The sequence below is a fragment of the Carassius auratus genome, chromosome 36 (assembly GCF_003368295.1).
Source record: "Carassius auratus strain Wakin chromosome 36, ASM336829v1, whole genome shotgun sequence".
Lineage (NCBI taxonomy): Eukaryota > Metazoa > Chordata > Actinopteri > Cypriniformes > Cyprinidae > Carassius > Carassius auratus.
Genome location: NC_039278.1, coordinates 4,684,897 through 4,704,277, shown reverse-complemented (window position 1 = coordinate 4,704,277; position 19,381 = coordinate 4,684,897). Strand labels below are relative to the sequence as shown.

Here is a 19,381-nt window from a genome sequence, read left to right as displayed (position 1 = left end):
AACAGATTGGACTGTGTTCCCTTATAATAATCTGTCAGGATCCCAGTCTATGTTCCCGTGTCTTGGTTTTGTGGACTCTTATTTTGAAATGTTCTTGATCCACTTTGTTTCTGTATTCCCTTGTTCCTTTGCCCATCTTTGTTAGTTTCTAATATTATTGATTAGCTCCTCCCTCCTTGTTACCTCATTATCCTGTCAGTATATACCTCAGTGTCACACCACCATTCACTGTCGAGAATTGTTTTGCCCATATTGTCTTGTTTCCTGCCTTGTCTTGCCACTGTGTTTTGTTTTGGATTGTTTAATTGGTTTTGATCCTTGCTTTCGTATTTTTGGATTTACCTTTTGGATTACCCTGTTTGGATATTGTTTGCTCATCGAAGACCCACACTTGCCCTAGGATTATTCTTGTGTCTTGCCCTCTGTATACCTGTTAGCCATTGTTTGACCCATGACTGTTATGACCACGTCTCTGACCAATAAATGCTCGCACGTTGCATGTCTCGTAGGCTCCCGTGTTACATAATCAGACAGACATTAAGGAATGTTTAATAAGTTTTTTAGCAAACATTAACAAGCAATTACACAAACTTCACTGGCATCAGCTGGACAGCAGCGAGGGAAGGTGGTGAGTGAGGAAAGGGGCAGAGAAACCACCAAAAGCCATGTGCTCCAGGGCAACAAGAAGCCGAAGACCCCACTGAGATAGTGGCAATAGGCAGGTGAACAACACGCATACACTCTGCTAATTACTCAGAGAGGGATGTGCAGCAGTGCTCAAACATGCCAAATATTAAAAATAAAAGGATTACAATGTAAAATATTATCATTGTGCTTGGTAGATGGTCTACTTGTGGGCTTTAACCTCGCATACAAGCAGAAACTTTATACACTCTGGAGAAGTGTTCAGTCTTTTCTCTTGCAAATTCCGCCATGGCGCGAGTGCTACTGCCAACAAATTTGTCTTTACCAGGCAATCTGTCAGTACATTTCTACATATTCTTGGACAGAGTGCATTCAGATGAGTACAAAATTTAGAGGTTTTAAAATCTAGTTTAATAGAAAAAAAAAAAGTTTTAGTATTAAGAACAATTTATAAATTAAACATTTTATTGTTTAAAAAGAATGATACATATTTATGAATTATTTGAATTTCAAAAACATGGGCATAGATACCTACATTTAAATTTAAAAAAAAAAAAAAAAAAAAAAAAAAAAAAACTTAAATGTATACTTAAGATCCAGCATTAAGTGTGTATATATGTCACTTTCCACCACTGACTGGAACATGGACTGCTACAACCTGTCTTCTGTTATCAGCCCAATGTCCAGCGATCAATGTCTGCCAAAACCTGCAGTGGCAACACGAATGCCATCGATCCCACAGAGAGGGAGGGCCACCTCTCGCCCAGCACTCTTCCACTCCTCCCGTTCTCTTTCTCAGTCTGAAAGCTCCCAGCCGTGACCCACTCCAGCTCCAGTCCCAAGCCTGCACCTCTCTTCCATTAACCAGATCAAACACTCTGAAGCTAGTAATCTGTGCTCTATTGATTGGGCCAAGCTTTGACCTCTCCAGAGGTTTCAGATCATTTGTTTTCATCTGTCTCCCCTCTTTCATTCCATTCCCTTTCAATTAAGGCTCACTGTATCGCTAAAACATGCTCTAATTGCACCAGCATCTCCCTGCCAGGGAAATGAGACATTAGCCTCAAAAGTACATATGTGAGCAGGAAACTTTCCCACATATTCTTACATTGTACTGCCTACAGTATGTTTAGGATGCTGGTAATTCATTGTTGATGGCTTTGAGAAGATCTTGAATGTTTCGGCATAGTCCTGAATGGCATTTATTCATTGCTGTGTGTGAGTGTGTGTTTTTGTCCCAGTGGATCAGGCAGCCATCATCCATTTATTCACGGTGAAGAAATCAGATTGAGAGATTGAACATAATGGGTCCAAGTACATTAGTATTTTCTATGAACGTCTGTGGGCTCATGTTCCCTTCCTCGCTGTGCTCCAGATGAAAACTCATAGTGTAATAAATTTATGTGCAATTACAGCTTGCTGGCAGAAAACTGTGTGGAATAGCTTTATCAAAACACACCCATTCCTTTAATTATGACGCTATTGATTGTGGTGCGTAAGTAACCCATCCCATATTGGTTTTGCTCTCTCCATTTGCAACCTCATGAGAAATAAAATACACTTATGCAATACTCTGAATGATGGTGTTATGGTATGAAATATGGCATGAAATAATGGTAAAACAATTTTGCACTTTAATACTTTTTGTTTTCTGCTTTTGATAGTAGATATTTTGTTAGTTCATTGATACACTGATCATTTTTAAGCTAAATTTAATTTTTCTGTGATGCATCTGTACAGATACAAATTCTTCTTATTTGTCACCATGCTGAAGCTGACTTACATCGATGAGAATCTACAAACCTGTTGATATGAATTTTTCCATATGGATTTTTCCCAGATCTCTCCCCGTATTTTGAATTACACATTGCATTGTGCATGGTACTGTCAAATGTGCCAGTATCTTTTCCATTTTTCTATTTGAATTATTTTTTTCTTACTGTGAATATATTCTACTTTAAGTTAATATTGTGAAAAATCATTTCCATTAAGCTTGTTATAGATATTATTATCAGCATCAAACATTAATAAATGTGATATTGGAACTCATGTTATCCCAAACCCATTAGGCTTTAATTTATGTTCAGAACACAAATTAAGAGTTTTGTTTGTTAATATTCTCTCAAACATCTTGTCCGTTCATTGAAATATGTAATCATCATTTTCAAGCTTTAAAATATATAAATACATTGTAAAAGTTGTCCAGATCGATATTTCTTACAGAAACAGCTCAAGTCTTCTGAAAAGAAGATTTATAAGATTTGATTAATCTTATATTTTATTATTGATTCATACGATGTACAGATTTAACTTTGACTTTTATTCACATATAAGCAATAATACACATGCATGCTTACAGAAGAGCTGATTAATATGCTAAACAGATTCTCAAACACAAGAACAAACCTCATTCGTTTTTACCTGTCACATCAATACATTTGACCTTTCAGTATTGCAAATTGTATATGTATATGTATACGTGTATGTATGTGTGTGTGCTCTTGTTTTTGTGACATATCAGGACACAACTCTGTATAATGACATGGGTATGACACAGGTATTACAAGGAGATGGTGACTTATGAGTATATAACCCATGTCCCCATTTTTCAAAACGCTTATAAATCATACAGAATTCAGTTTAATGCACAAAGTTTCTTGTGATGGTTAGGTTTAGGGGTAGGGTTGGTGAAGGGCCATAGAATATATAGTTTCTACAGTATAAAAACCATTACGCCTAAGGGATGTCCCCACTTTTCACAAAAACAAACGTGTGTGTGTGTTTATTTTTTATTTTTTATACAGAATATACTTCTAAAGAACATATTATTCAGGGTCATTTTTAAAACATGAGCCACTGCAGCTGTCGACTTGTTCATTCTTTCCCTACAAGATCACTTTTTCACTTTGCTCAATAGCCAGTAAGCTTTCATACCTATCGATGATTAATGGACAAATCTCTCACACCACGACCTGTGAGCACGCCTGCGCTTTTAAACACTCCCTTAGAACTGCATATACATCTTCTGCTCTTTACCCAAAGTCATTTGTGCTGTTGTCAGGGGTGATAAATGGGGTTTGGGAGGCTGTGTGAAGCCCACTGAATTTTCAGAGTGAAGTAGATTACACTCAAAGAGTAAAAAAAACACATCTGTACACATCAGCGGCATTTACGTCTTTGTACGTCTGAGGTACCAAACAAAATCTTTATTTTCTGATATTCACATATCCAGGAACTAATAAAAAGCTCATACTCTGTACATCGCACCTCAAGGAGGGCACATTTGCCAATAAATCCAAAGCTTTCTTGAAAAGGAATTTTCAATTCCATCTCTGTAGTAAACTATGGAATTACATTTGCTTCAATAAAAATTTACGAAACTTTATAAAAATTAACATAACTTCTTCAAAAAACTATCAAAAATATGCCATTGCAAAAGAAGAAAAACACAATGAAAAAAAAAATGAACTCAATAACACAAAATTAACAGGCTCTCCAAATATGCTTCATTCTTTGTTAAAGTTTTTCAAAGATTCGCTTTTGCTAATCGTGGATTCTGAATGCATTGCTTACGCTTTGACGTTTTTCGTTTGGTGTTTTGACACAAACCTCTCGTGGGGGCGGGCTTAACAGTGATCTACTCTGATTGGATTGTGAGCTTTTGATGGACAGGTGCTCTCTGACCGGGAAGTACAGACACCACTCAGTGGTGTTAAAAACATTAACAAAGAATGAAGCATATTTGAAGAGCCTGTTAAATTTGGGTGACTCAGTTCAAAGTTTTTCTTCTTTTATAATGGCATATTTTTGATAGTTTCTGAAACAGTTACATTCAGTTTTATAAAATTACATTCATTTTTATTGAACCAAATGTAATTCCATATTAAACCAGAACCTTGTCCACTGCTGGATTTTCACATCTCCATGTTGGCTCAGCGATGTATTCTAGGGCCAGGAGTTTCTTCTTTTTATCTGCTGGCATATCAGCCTCATTGATATTCACTCCATCACACTGAGCCTTTATGTGTAATTGGTAAGAGTGTGAGCCGAACAGTGGCAGCACCTTTTTAAGCTGCTCTGATGGTGTACACTTTCTCTGCAACACGCAAACAGATGGTAAAAGCAAAGGCTATCTGCTCTCTGTTTTATAGGTCCTGTACATATAATGAGAGGGGATTTAATAATGGAGTATGTGCTAATAGCTTGCAAGTGATATTCCAAATGGAAAGTGGATTTTCTCAGGGCACACAGTCAATATAAATCCTCATCTGGGCCATGTAATCATTGATCACATCGATGTACTGTACTATAAGGGAAACACCTAACCCTATGTGTCTAAATGTTTAGTTTCCAAAAGTAAAGGAGTTGCCATTAGATGGAAAAATGTATTTTCCACCATAGAAACAATGTATATTGTATTTTTTAATGATATAGCTTATTATTATTATTATTACTATTATTATTATTATTATTATTATTATTATGTTATTGTTGTTGTTGAATTTTAAATAATACCTCTATTATGTTTATTTTATAATTTAAAAAATTTGATTTATTAACAGTATTTTACATTTACATTTATTCACTTAGCAGACGCTTTTATCCAAAGCGACTTACAGATTTTATTGACACAACCTCTCCATTTCTTTGCCTTTTCTTATAGCTGGATCCATCAATGTCTCATGTCCCTGACTAATTTGTTTGGAATTTCTGTTTGTTCCTCAGCAAGAAAAATCATAAACCTCACCATTGAAAACCAGGCATCCTTCAAGATGGTGCACAATGTTATTGGATATCTCAAAGGCAAGACCAATCCAGGTAGGTCAACACAAAATCAAGACATATAACCCGAATTTTCATTTAACAAACCCAAAGGGCTTTTTGTCATAGTTAATGCAAGATTAATGTTTATTTTTTTTTTTTTTTTTTTTAATAGCAAATCACTGTCATTTGAACTGTGTGATATTGCCAGTGTGTGCCCAGTCGTAAACCACTGGGCTCTTTGATTTGACATAACAAAGACACAGTGCTTTGTCACAATGCTTTATTGTATTTGTGATAGCAGAGTGAAACAAGAGTGCAATCTAAGCATTCTCCTCTTCATCCGCTGAAAAAGCAAGAGTCTTGGGGTGAATAAAGCCAAATCTGAGTCTATGTGCTGAAACAGCCCTTTGTCCTCCTTGCACTTTGACAAACTAATCTCTTAAAACAACGTCTGCCATTACTGTCCAAATGCAGGTCACTTGACTGCTGAAAATAGGCTTTTAATTACAGACTACTATTTTCACCTTCAGGATGATTTAATTGTACGTCTGATGTAATGAAAGCATTTAATCTTTCACCTCCGCCCCATGACTGTAAAAGTCACTGTGTCTGTGCATTTAAACCCTTCATGATTTACTGTCCAGATTTACAGCACTCTTCTCCTGTCATAATTGGTCACCCAGTTACTTATTATGAATCACAAATCATGCAGAGGTGTTCTTCTCCTTGACTTTTGTCTTTTTATAATGCGTCTTATTTATTTATAATTTTGATGCCATTTTAATAACTTTCCTTAAAACCGCAGTAGTACTCTTGAGTACAAGTGGGTACTCTATTCCTTATTTCTTTGCTAGTCTGTTTCTTTTTCTGAGTCTGTGTCTACTTTCACTAGCTGTCAGTGAGAGGTGGCCCAGTGCTGTTTATAGGCCACAGCTAATTACATTAGAAATGTAAGAGGAATGTTTCTTTTTTGGTCTGTATGTTATTTGGTGTATGTGAAGGCATAGTGTGTAAATCTAGAGAAAGTATAACTCATATGTGTACAGTGGACAGAGATTTTATGATTTAAAACAATGCTCTTATGCTTCCCAAGGCTGCATTTCTTTGATTAAAAAATAGAGGAAAAAATTACATTGTGAAATATTTTTTTTTAATATACTTTAAAATGTTATTTATTCCTGCAATCACAAAGCTGACTTCTCAGTAGACATCTCTACAGGAATAATTTTTATTTGCTGATTTTTTTTATTTATTTATTTATTTATTTTTTGGTATCATCAGTGCTGAAAACAGCTGATTCATATTTGGGTCATATACTTTTTTGTTGATAAATAGAAAGGTCAAGCAAGCAGTACTGATTTGAAATATATATATATTTTTTGTATAAATATACTTTGTAAATATATATATATATATATATATATATATATATATATATATATATATATATATATATATATATATATATATATATATATAAAGTTCACTTTGATCAATTAAATGCATTTTTGCATTTTTTAGTTTACAGTACAAAAAAGTTACTGAATAAAGACCACTATGACTTGAGTATTTGTGTTATCACCTTTGCAAATGACAAGTGTTATAGAACAAGTGTTTTGTTATTTTTTTGTTATTCCAGACAGACTGGATGATGGTGAGATCAGATCTCTGTGTGGAGCACTGACTGCTGTCAGACTCCTCGTGCAAACAAAAATCTCACTGGATTATTACAATTAATGGCAAAAATTATGTTGACAAATCGTCCCCTTGGAATTATAAGGTTCTATCTGTGTTCTCAATAGTTTTGAGATATTGAGCTTCAAAGTTTTTGTGTTCCATAGACTTCTGTAGATAGAACCTTTTTGTATTTTCCATTAAAAATCCCAAAATGTAACAAAATTAAAATAAAACATCAAATAATGTAAATAAATTGTCACAGAATAACAATATGTGAATAACTCAATTTTGACAAAAATGTCAGATAGAACCTTATAATTCCAAGGGGACGAAATGTAAATTGATATTTACTACTGACACTCTACTGCAAAAGATAGAAATAACTGACTTAAAACCATTTTTAGTATTAAAACAATTTAATACTAGTGGTGTTATACTTAGAAATTATACACACACACACACACTTATATATATATATATATATATATATATATATATATATATATATATATATATATATATAGTTATAGTATGTGCATTAATTTGTTAATAATATACATTTTATACATACATTTTCATAATTTAAACATTTCACTACATTTTTATTTTACCAAAATTCCTTGTTGTCTTGTAAAATATACCATTTTACTGTAACTGTGTATTAGTTACAGTAAAAACAGTGATACAGTGTATCATTATCCAGGGAAACTCTTTTAAAAAGCAAGTGTAAATATCAACTTCTGATGCGATGTCTCCACAGTTAACACCAATAGCAAAAACAGATTCCAGCACTGCAACCGGATGTAATTGAGCTAGCTGAGGCAAAACCTGAAAGTGATTAGGCAAAGAGTCTATTAAAGGGTCAGATTAGGTAGAAATAGCAACTTAATTGGAGATTACTACATTATTTTTAAAGTTTGGTAAAGTTGACATTTAACCAATTAACAGTTTTGTATTGAAATTGATTTGCACATTCAATTTCTTTTTGAAAAAACTTTTGCCCTGCAGTTGATTGACCCTCCACTTGTGTGAACATGTTTGTTGTTGCGTGATTGTTTCTTGTTTTGTATGTAAGTGTTACCGCTCTGTTTCCCCTTGTAGATCGATATGTACTAGTTGGCAGTCGTCATGGCAGCTGGTACGAGGGTGCGTTGGCAGATTGGGGGAACGGCTCTGCAGTCATGACTCAGATCATCGCCTCTATGACGGCTCAAACTCGTGCGGGCTGGCAGCCCGACCGCACCATTGTCTTCTGCTCCTGGGGGGGGACCTCACTGGGCAACATCGGCTCCTTTGAGTGGGGGAAGGTAATACTTGACTATTCCATGTATTGCTTTGTTAAAGTTTAGCAAAAAAAAATTGAAGTGAAATGTCCAATGAGTGACTAAAAGCACAGTCAGTTTAATCCGAAAAGATAATCATGAGTCTTTCAGTCATTATTATGTTGGTTGTTGTTGATATCACACTTATGAAATGAGCTGTCTGGTGAGTGCCACTAAAAGGTTAATAATGTATCACGTTTAAAAATAACTTACTGCCTACACTTATCCGAACCAGTAGTATTAACAGAAGCAAGCATGAGATAAAAAACACATTTTAGCCACTTTAGCATGCTTGTACAAGTCTTTGAGCTCTATTATTTTTACTCGCGTTTCACTGGACATGACCCGACCACTCCCTATCACAAGTGCAATGCCGTATCAGGTGAGCTTCTGAGCAAGTTTACTGCATCAGAAAAGTATTACATATGGAGCTGGTTGTGTGATGCAAATGTCATAATGTTTCTATTAGTTCACAAGTGAAAAAAAAAAAAGTTCAACATGGAAATCAGCCCTAATCACGAAGGAACAAGACAAATGAACATGTGCCCTTTATGTACATGAGCATCTGGGTCACATTATACAGTAGCCTTACGCATATAGGCTGCATTTTTTAGATATAGATTAAAAAAAATATGCTTGAGTTTGTCTGATACATCATAATAACATTTTTGGAAATCTCTGGCAACACAATGTAGAGTATTGACCCCAAAGTTGGGTTTAGTAGTAGGTCAAAAGCACCTGCCTTTTTCTCTTCCTCAATTTAACAACTAAAGCGGAGGAGGAAAAACAAAAAAATAGTACAGATTATCCTTGAGCAGCCGTACAAAAGTTAGCTGACATGATCACCAAGCCATGAAGATTCAATCAGACAGATGGATGATTTTGGAGTGTTAATGAAATTATTCTACTCGGCGAAGGAGTTCATTCTAATTAGTAAAATGCAAACATCATCATTAATCTTAAGAAGCCCATAATGATGTCACAATTAAATTACAGTTTTTGAGTATGCGATAGACAATAATGATTCATATTATTTACAATGCTCATTTTACAAAATTGTAGTGTGTCATGGGGGTGAAAAAGGTTTGTATGCCAAAATATCACTCAAAGCTCTGACATATCATCAGTTGGCAGCAGACGGCTGTTCTGTGTGTCTATACAGGAGAATGCAGTGGTTCTTCAGAGCAGGGCAGTGGCTTATGTCAGCCTGCACAGCCCCGTCAGAGCCCCTGGATCCCTGCAGGCAACAGTGTCACCTTCCCTTAAGCAACTGGCAACTGATACCCAAAAGGTACTTTTCAAATATTCATTTATATCTGCTTGGACAAGATACTTGTAAATAGGATGTTAAATAGAACCCGATTATTACTACCCTTAATGGCTGATGCTGAAGAGCACATTGCTAGGTGGTCGTCATTTTATTCAGATTTGCCCTACAACAAATCTATGCACATGGCCTAGACTCCTCAAAAAAAACAAAAAAAAAAACAAAAAAATAATAATAATAATATATATATATATATATATATATATATATATATATATATATATATATATATATATATATATATATATATATATATATTTGTAATGGGGAATAAAAAATAAACTGTCTTGGTAAAGGCTGCCATCTTATTTAAACTTAAAGTGGCATGTGATTGTCTGAACACTTTAAAGTTGAGGGGAATTTGATTTTGAATTCTTCCACCACTGAATGCGGGATTGATACTTATCCTAGACTGTTAATTCACTCAACAAGGTCTTGGTGTTTTAGCAGTGTGCACCTAATTTTCTGCAGAAAATCTCTCAGCTGCATGTCATTTACAATGAACACTGAGTCTGAGTTATGCATTCATGTGGCATTTCCAATAAGGTAAGATATAACTCATCTAACTTATCAAACCTTAATATAGCTCTTGTGTTCCGCTCAAGTTTCCAGATATATAGAGCATCTTACTCATTCTGACAGGTTCATTTACGATTTGTGTGAAAATATTGTAGGTTTTCTAAAATTATTACTAAACTTTTTAAAACCTCAGTTTTGTTATGCTTATTAACTCGCTGTAACTTTAAAGCAACTTCAGTGAGTTTGAACTCAAAACTTTCAACCTCTTTAGCATCTGGTAATTGTACCAGATGTGAATAGAGCAACAGAAAAGATTCATATATTTAAATATTGCCAATGTATTATATGCTTTGTATAGCATGCAGTAGGTTGGAGGCCCTGGTCCAATGACAGAGTGCCCCATTATTTTTATCCAGACAATAATTTTCTTCATTAACCTAAATGCCAGTCCACATGTGACATTTCAACCTAATAAAGTCAGCTCTGACCTGCACGGCTACCAGTATTGAAATGTCCCCTGCAAAACTTCTAAGAAATATGTCCGTAATGTTTGTTAAAGTAGTTCATTTAGGGTAAAATAATTTATGAAATTTAATGTGAATAGGCAGAAAGGACTCAGGAGGGAGTTTTGCAAAATGACATTGTTATGCTTTGCATAACACTAGGCACCTGTTTGAAAAGTATAGAAAATCTCTAGCTAGGGATGGAATCTTGTGCATATATGTGTTTATAGCTCCTCCCTTATGAAATTACAGGATTTTGGTTGTTTGTCATAAATCTAAATATCCATAACAAAAGAAGAATTGGAGCATGTTTAGAAAAGTCCCACCTGTTAAAAAATAAATAAATAAATTAATTAATAATTGTAAACTTTTGAAGTTTGTGATAAATTACTGATAATTACAGACTGATGTCTTAAATGTCTAGAATACAATAAATAAAAATGAGACTTCAGTCCTTTAAGAAAATGTAGAGACTTATGTTATATCTAACATCCAAACCACATTGAATGTGAATGCACAACCTCTTGTTTATTTGATATGATAATTATTCCTGCTATCCTGTAGTGTGATCACAACAAAGAGGAAAGACATTTAGCATCAGCACTTTTCATTGTCTAAAATTCCAGCTCTGTGACCCTATTCCTTCCCTCCACCAATCGGTTCCTGTCTCTCAGTAGATTGATACTAGCTTATGCTAATTGCTGTTGTCCTGTCAGAGCCTTCTACGCAATGAGACACAAGTTGATCTCATTAGCATGCTAATTTAATGGAATTACATCCCATCAAAGATGCACTGGGGCTGTTTGAGGTGACTTTGTTGAACTTTCACTTCCAATTTTCAGGTACAATAAAAGAAAAGTTATTTTTTTTATTTTTTACTGGTTGTTTTCCTGTTTTGCATTGTTTCGTCAAGCTTTGACTGGTTAAACTGTTACAACCAAAGCATTTTTCTATTATTTTATTCCACGTAAATCAATATTGCAGGCCTATGTCCTGGTGTCCCATGCAGTGCAATATTATTAACAAAATGCATCACACATGAAGTTTTTCTTTGCTCTGAAATTTTACATGCAGTTTTTCCAGTCATCTTGAATTGCTGCAATTGCGCAATTTATCTTTCAAAGAAGGTTTCCTGGAGGCATCAGGTATCCATCCATCCATCCATCTATCCATCCATCTATCCATCTTCTTCCGTGTATCCGGGCCCGGGTCGCAGGGGCAGCAATCTAAGCAGAGACTCCCAGACTTCCCTCTCCCTAGACACTTTCTCCAGCTCTTTCGGGGGGATACGTTCCCAGGGCAGCCAAGAGCCATAATCCCTCCAGTGTGTCTTCGGTCTTCCCCAGGGCCTCCTCCCAGTGGGACGTGCCCAGAACACCTCCCCAGGAACAGATGCCCGAGCCACCTCAGCTGGTTCCTCTCGATGTGGAGGAGCAGCGGCTCTACTCTGAGGTCTTTCCGAGTGGCCAAGCTCCTCACCCTATCTCTAAGGGAGCGCCCAGCCACCCTACGCAGAAAGTTAATTTCGGCCACCTGTATCCGGCATCTTGTCCTTGGCCCACAGCTCATGACCATAGGTGAGACTAGGAACGTAGATCGACCGTTAAAATCGAGAGCTTTGCCTTGCAACTCAGCTCCTTCTTTACCACGACAGACAGGTTCATCGACCGCATCACTGCAGAAGCTGCACCTATCCGCCTGTCAATCTCCCGTTCTATCCTTCCCTCACTCGTGAACAAGACCCCAAGATACTTGAACTCCTCCACTTGAGGCAGGAGCTCTCCACCAACCTGAAAGGGACATGCCAACCTTTTCTGGCTGAGAACCATGGCCTCGGACTTGAAGGTGCTAATTCTCTCTCTTTCGATATTTTGAGACGTTTTAACAACACTATAAATATCTATAGAGGTAATACTTTCTACTTATCTTGATTCGCAGCTGTCTTTGGAATAAAGATGCCAATGTGGTGATGTTTTGAATGGGTGCTTTGGAACCAATTATAATAAAGGAAGTACTTCTGTTGGGATTACAGAGCAAAACACAATGTGAATTGAGAGATTGTTATTGTTTAATTGGTTATTGTTGGAGTAGCATGTGTGTGCCTGTCAATTTTAAACTGAAATTACACAGGGAGAAAAGCAAACAATGAGGTATAATGTTTTGTGTGGGAAAATCAATGAGTTTTGATGTGAAGAGGAATGATGTAATTTGATTTTTGAAGGAAGTGTGTTTATTTGACCATCTCAAACAGGTCCAGTGCTAGTTATAGGTAGTACAGATTGCCTAGGGTCTCGGGCTTTGAGTAGGGGCCTCCATAACCGTAGGATCCACTACGTGCTTGTCCACCAGTCAAGACGAAGAGAAAATTCTAGCCTCATTGTTCATTGGATATAGTTGATTTTACACTAATTTGCAATTAAACCAATAAATGTTGCAGTTTCAAAGCAGGTCCTGCCTTCTGAATGAACGCATTCATCAGGTGCTGCCAACTGTGCAATGAAAACAGCAAAATAGGCTCGCAAAGAAGTACAGCTCCTAATACAGGTGTGTGAGTTGTCATCTATTTTAGCGTGATTGCAATGTGTCCTAAATATAAACTTGTTCTGTTGATCAGAGTCATTTCTGGAAAGATCATTCACTGCTTTATTATGAGTTTAAAAAAGTGCGACGTGTCCAGATCAAACACTTTTGTGAATTTGAATTTGTGCGTAATGTGAATGGCATTGGAGCTGACTATCAAAATAGCTACAAAAATAAAAGCAGATAAGTTTTTGTTCAAAGTTAAAACTAAAACATACTAGAACATTTTTTTTTTTTTTTTTTTTTTTTTTTTTTTTTTTTGCTGTGATTACATTACTGCTCTGACATAACCCTTATAATTTTAATTTAAAATAACTAGAAAAAAAAAAAAAAAAAAAAATTCTGCTTAGCAGAAAAACGACATGTGGGTAAGTGATTGACAAAATTTTATATTGGGTTGGAGTATTCCTTTAACATTGCTTTCTCCAATGAATTGTTGTTGTGTCTGAATCAGGAGAGAAATATGCACAGACCAAGTACAGTTTACAAATTAAAAAAGTTATCAGTGTTGGTCAGTGTATTTTGATTTGGGAAGGAAACAGTGGATGGATTTTTCCACTGGAGGATGCAGTAGCCTTTGATAAATGTATTTAAAAAAATGCTTTTCACTTCTCAAGATACTATTTGATGGAGTTGTGTGGATTACTTGTGAATTATTGTGATGTTTTTTTTAATCATCTATTAGGACCCTATTTCTGTCTGAACTCCTATTACCACCCAGACATTTAAATTATTTTACTTGTTTACAATGTGTTTTTTAATATTGATGCTTTCCAATTTATTCTGAAAATGTATTGCAGGGTTTACGCTGATAGTGATCACGGTAGTTTTATTCAATCTTATCTCATCCTGAACAGCCAAACTTGCCTTAACTGCTCTCATAACCAACTGACTCCGATATTTTACTCTTATTACTTAATCTTATTTTTACTCTTTTTTTTTTTTTTTTGATGTTTTAAAACCTGTAAGCTTTGGGTAATCCTTTCTAAAAATCAATGTCTCTTGCAAAGGAAGTACAAACCAGTAGGCTCTTTCATACAGTAATTTATTCAGACAGCACAGGAGTTTGTAGAGCTCAAATGAAAGTCACATTCACATGTTCAAAACTTTTGCCCAGCAAAAGTACCGTTTAGTGTAAAACATGTAGAAGAATAAAAAGGTTGTCGATTCATTAAATGATAAACTATTTCCTCTTAAAAGCTGTTTATTCAGTATAGTGAAGCCTCTCCTCATTTGACATACATTCATGGCCTCTGGTCTCCATCCCTGCGTACCACCAAAGCAGCAGCAGTAGCATAAGTCGTTATGGTTTTTTTGGTCAAAGGTTGCATGCTTTTCTTTGGGTGTGTTTAACCATGTTTGAATGAGAAATCAGACTAGTTAATGCTATATTGTTACTAAAATGGTAATTTCCCCGTGACATATTATAGGTCTATTATGTATTTATATCTTTTTATATTCACAATTAAATTTAAATATCTAAAAATTGATGTCTAAAAATTGATATCATTTATCGATAAAATGATTTTAAAAAAAGTGCATTAATACAAGTTTCTTAATGATATAAAACATTTAAAATATTTAATGTTGTTTACCTGTCAATATGTAGTAAATTTATGTCTTATCCATTGTAATTTGTCCAAATTATACGTTTCATTATCAATCAAAGCATGTGTGCTTGTGAACGTTATGTACTGATATCTACCTATAAATAATGAGACCAGGCTGACTGGTCCAAACATCTCAATGATTGACTACAACAAAATACGAGAAACACGCCAGTCTGACATTTTGGCAACCCTGTGAATGATAGATTACTGACCTTAGCAGAGTCTTGATCAATACTGTAAAAAACAACTGACAGAACCAAGTTTTGTGTTTCAGACTCACCCACATCTGATAAACTCTCCATCTGATAATGCAGCGGGCATGCTTTTGCCACTGTTAGCTGAATTTCTCCTTGTGCTCCGAGAGCCACCAATCACATTTGAATTAATCTGCCAGTATAGCCGCACACACGTAAACACATGCAGATACGAACAGAAGGCAAGGCCACTGGGGCAGACTTCTCTATTGAAATCATGTGGCAGGACCGAATGAGCAGCTGCCCCCAGAAGTCCGTTGGGCTGTAACTCTTCATTCTGTGGCACCGCAGTTCTGTCACTCAACACTTCATAAAAGCCTGGTCGGGTCCCCAGCATGATTAACATTATCCGCCATTCTCTAAATTACACCCTTTTGCTGGGATTTCATCAAGATAATGCATGTTTTGTGTGCTTGCCATGACACACTAATTGCAAGCCATTAGTGAAAGCATTTGGTAAGCTTTGGAAGAAGGTGTCTTATGCATACAATCTTTGATTTCTGTAACAGTGAGTTCATTGTCACCCAGCTCTATTCAACACAAACGGGGCTTTCTTTTACCCATGATTGTTTCTTTCTTTATTTGCTATTCAATGAAAGGAAGATAGATCACATCTTTGTGAATAATAATGGACATAATGTCAGATTTCTACATTTTTAAACATTTTGTGTGTCTCACTGTGAAGTGTATAATATAAAATATATATTAGAATGACTTCAGAAGGAACACGTGACACTGAAGACTGGAGTAATTACTCCTGAAAATGTAGCTGTGCCATCACAATAATAAACTACATTTGAAAATATATTCAATTAAAAATTTAAAAATTTTATTTTAAAATTTAATAAGGTTTATGTTTTTATTGAACATTTAATCAAATACATTTAGCATTGATGAACAAAAGAGACTTGATTCAAAAACATAAAAAAAAAAAAAATCTAATTTGTGATTGGTAATAATGTTTATCATTTTGATCCTTCATTGAAAAAAACTAAACTTTCATTGATGTAAAACTATTGAGGTGGGGGAAAATCTCATTGTGAAATAAATGTTTTCTCTAGTTAATGTTAGACACAATTATTGGCACCAAATAATTGCAACATCCTTTTCCCAAGATAACTGCTCTGAGTTTTCTCATATATGATGATACTGATGATTTTGGAGAACACCCGATTAGAGATCAGAGACCATTCCTTCATGCAGAATCTCTCTAGATTCTTAAGGTTCACAGCCATTCTCCATTCTTAGATTCCATGTTGGCGCTTCTTCTCTTCAATTCACCACACTTATTTTCATAGGACTGGGACTGCCATGGTAGAACCTTAATTTTATGCTCAGTGACCCATTTTTGTTTTGATTTTACCCCAAATCTCAACTATTCTCTGCAATTCACAATCTGTGATCCTTGGAGAGTCATTGGCCACTCAAACTCTCCTCCTCACTGTGCATTAGGACGATACAGACATTTTGATTGGAACCCCTTAATTATTGCCCTGATGGTGGAAATGAGGATTTTCAATGCTTTATCTCTTCTCTTAATGCCACTTTCTGTTCTGTGAAGCGCAACAATCTTATTCTGGACATCAAAACCATATTATTTTGTTCTACTCCTTCTGATGGATGATTAAGGGGTATTTGACCTTTGTGTTCCTCATATTTATAATCATATATATATATATATATATATATATATATATATATATATATATATATATATATATATATGCTAATATACTTAAGAGATATTTTATTTAAAATTTCTAGAGGTGCCAATAATTTGTGGCCAACATGCAATGGAGAGAAAAAAAGATCTTCTCCCCAGTTTCAATTGTTTAACTTAACGATAGAATTTTGTGATTTTTTTTTTACAATTAAAGATAAAAAATAAACAATGAGGATTTAAAGGAGAAACATTCATTTGAGTGTGTGTTTGTGTGTGTGTGTGTGTGTGTGTGTGTGTGTGTGTGTGTGTGTGTGTGTGTTTGTGTCTTTTTCTATCAATTTAGTGTATTTATTACGGGTGTAACGGTGTGCAAAAATCAGGGTTTGGTAAGTACCTCAGTTTTAAAGTCACGGTTTGGTTCATTTTCAGTACAGTAAGGGAAAGAAATGCAAACAATAAACTTCAGGTTGTTTATTACTATAAACCTTTTTTTTTAACAATTTGTTTACACTTTTTTAAATACTTTTTAAATAAAATATATATGAAATAAAAAAAAGAATCAGAAATAAAATACTGTTGCAAAGTTCTCCACTAAATAAAATACTCTCAGTATCAAACCAATATCATATAATAAAATATAATAAAAAATATAAATAAATAACTATGATTACAGTGCAGCATTACCAATCCCAACTTGTAGGCCTGCTCAAAAAAAAAAAAATAACAATAATAATAAATATATATATATATATATATATATTAGGGGTGTAACGGTTCACAAAATTCACGGTTCGGTTCGATACGATACACTGATGTCACGGTTCGGTTCGGTACGTTTTAGATACAGCAAAATGTAAAAACATCTCAACTTTTTAGAATGCCGCAAGCACACCGCGGGTCATGTGAAAAGAACTAACCAATCAGCTTCATCCTTTCCCGTAACAACGTTGAAAACTCTGCCAAGATGAAGGAACAGCTGATCATAGTTGTATATGGATTGCAATTTTGAAATAAATTTAGTAGCACAGCTACTGCAAGTGATTTTTAGAGCTGCAAATCCATTTATCTTTTGCCGAAATTTCCGCGTCTCATGGAGAGAGCACGTCATTGTTGCTTAGCAAAGACAGACGCCTCATGAGCGCTTCTGCCCGAGCGCTTTGGAAAGGAGGAGAAAGTGGCGCGACTAGCGTTTTCCACGCGTTTTTAGGCACGATATGTGAACGGCCCCTATGGCGCTCACTCACTCAGCACGCGCTGAAGGCTTGTTGCAAAATGTCTAATGCATTTAACAGACCAGAAATAGAAGATCCTCCAATAACCAACAGGTCAGGTGTTTGGGTGCACTTTGGATTCCCTGTAAGCTATAATGGTGTACCGGTGTCTAAATGCTGCGGGGATAGTTTGTTGCGTGTATGTTTCTCGTCTTTTCCCAGATACTGACACAATAAGGTGATGTCGGCGTAAATGAGTTGACATGTTTCAAGTATTCCTGCTGGTGTTTTATTTATTTATTTATTTTTTATTTTTTGTTGTATTCCCGCTGGTGTACCCTATTGTCATGTAGCAGATGCGACATACCGTTGTTTTTTTATCCACCACTCTCTTGCCATCACCATTATAGCTTAAAGGGAATCCAAAGTGCACCCAAACACCAGACCTGTTGGTTATTGGAGGATCTTCTATTTCTGGTCTTTTAAACGCATTGGCCATTTTGCAACGAGCCTTCAGCGCAAATTGAGTGAGCGAGCGCCTGACTGAGTAGCCTAACACAAACATATAACTATAAGTTGGTGTTTTTTTCTTCTTCGGGGGTATCAGGGGCATTGCCTGTTACGTCGTTTGGGTTATTGGGCTACCTTGTTGAACGCACATCATGTTTCTCTTTTCTTTTTTTTTTCAAATATAATTAATTAGTCCAACGAACCGTTCGGTATACATATTGCGTACCGCGTACCGAACCGAAAGTTACACCGTTAATCGTTACACCCCTAATATATATATATATATATATAACTTTTCCAAAGTGTAAAGTTGCAGCATCAACAGTTTCAGTTTTTAGACCTGCTCAGATTTCGTTATAGTGTTGGACCGATCGGAATTAAGAGCAAAGGTCTGTTTAAATGCCGACGGGAGCTATGTTTGAATTACAACAGTTTTTTCCTAGTTGTAGTGATGTTCACACTCGCGTGATGCCTTTTGAAAACCTTCGGCCAGTGACAAACTGGCATATTGCACCTGTCAAACAGTCTATTTTGCCGTCAATACTGTTGACGGTGTCCTTTATCAGTAGGCTTTATATTTATGCTCAACATGAAGTATAGATATTGTTGGTGAAGACAAGATCCTAGTCTGTCGGCACCTCGGCGGCCTCCCTCTATCAGTCCCTCCAGAAAAAATTGGATTTTTTTTGTGATTGTTGCGGGCAAAAATCCTTGATTTTGCGGCACGTTTTCTTAAAAAATGAATTGAATATGCGGGATATTTTTGCAATTTTATGCGATGAAATTGCATGGACTT

At 35.6% G+C, this 19,381-nt stretch overlaps 1 protein-coding gene across 2 annotated transcripts in view; it reads left to right on the top strand.

The window, feature by feature from the left end:
• LOC113055012 (inactive N-acetylated-alpha-linked acidic dipeptidase-like protein 2) overlaps window positions 1-19,381 on the top strand; it is a 241,596-nt gene that overhangs the window by 151,846 nt on the left and 70,369 nt on the right. For both annotated transcript variants that reach the window (XM_026220927.1, XM_026220926.1), the window contains exons 7-9: window positions 5,371-5,463; window positions 8,188-8,393; window positions 9,571-9,699. In XM_026220927.1, the coding sequence (XP_026076712.1) occupies window positions 5,371-5,463; window positions 8,188-8,393; window positions 9,571-9,699 (428 nt within the window). The remainder of the gene's footprint in view (window positions 1-5,370; window positions 5,464-8,187; window positions 8,394-9,570; window positions 9,700-19,381) is intronic.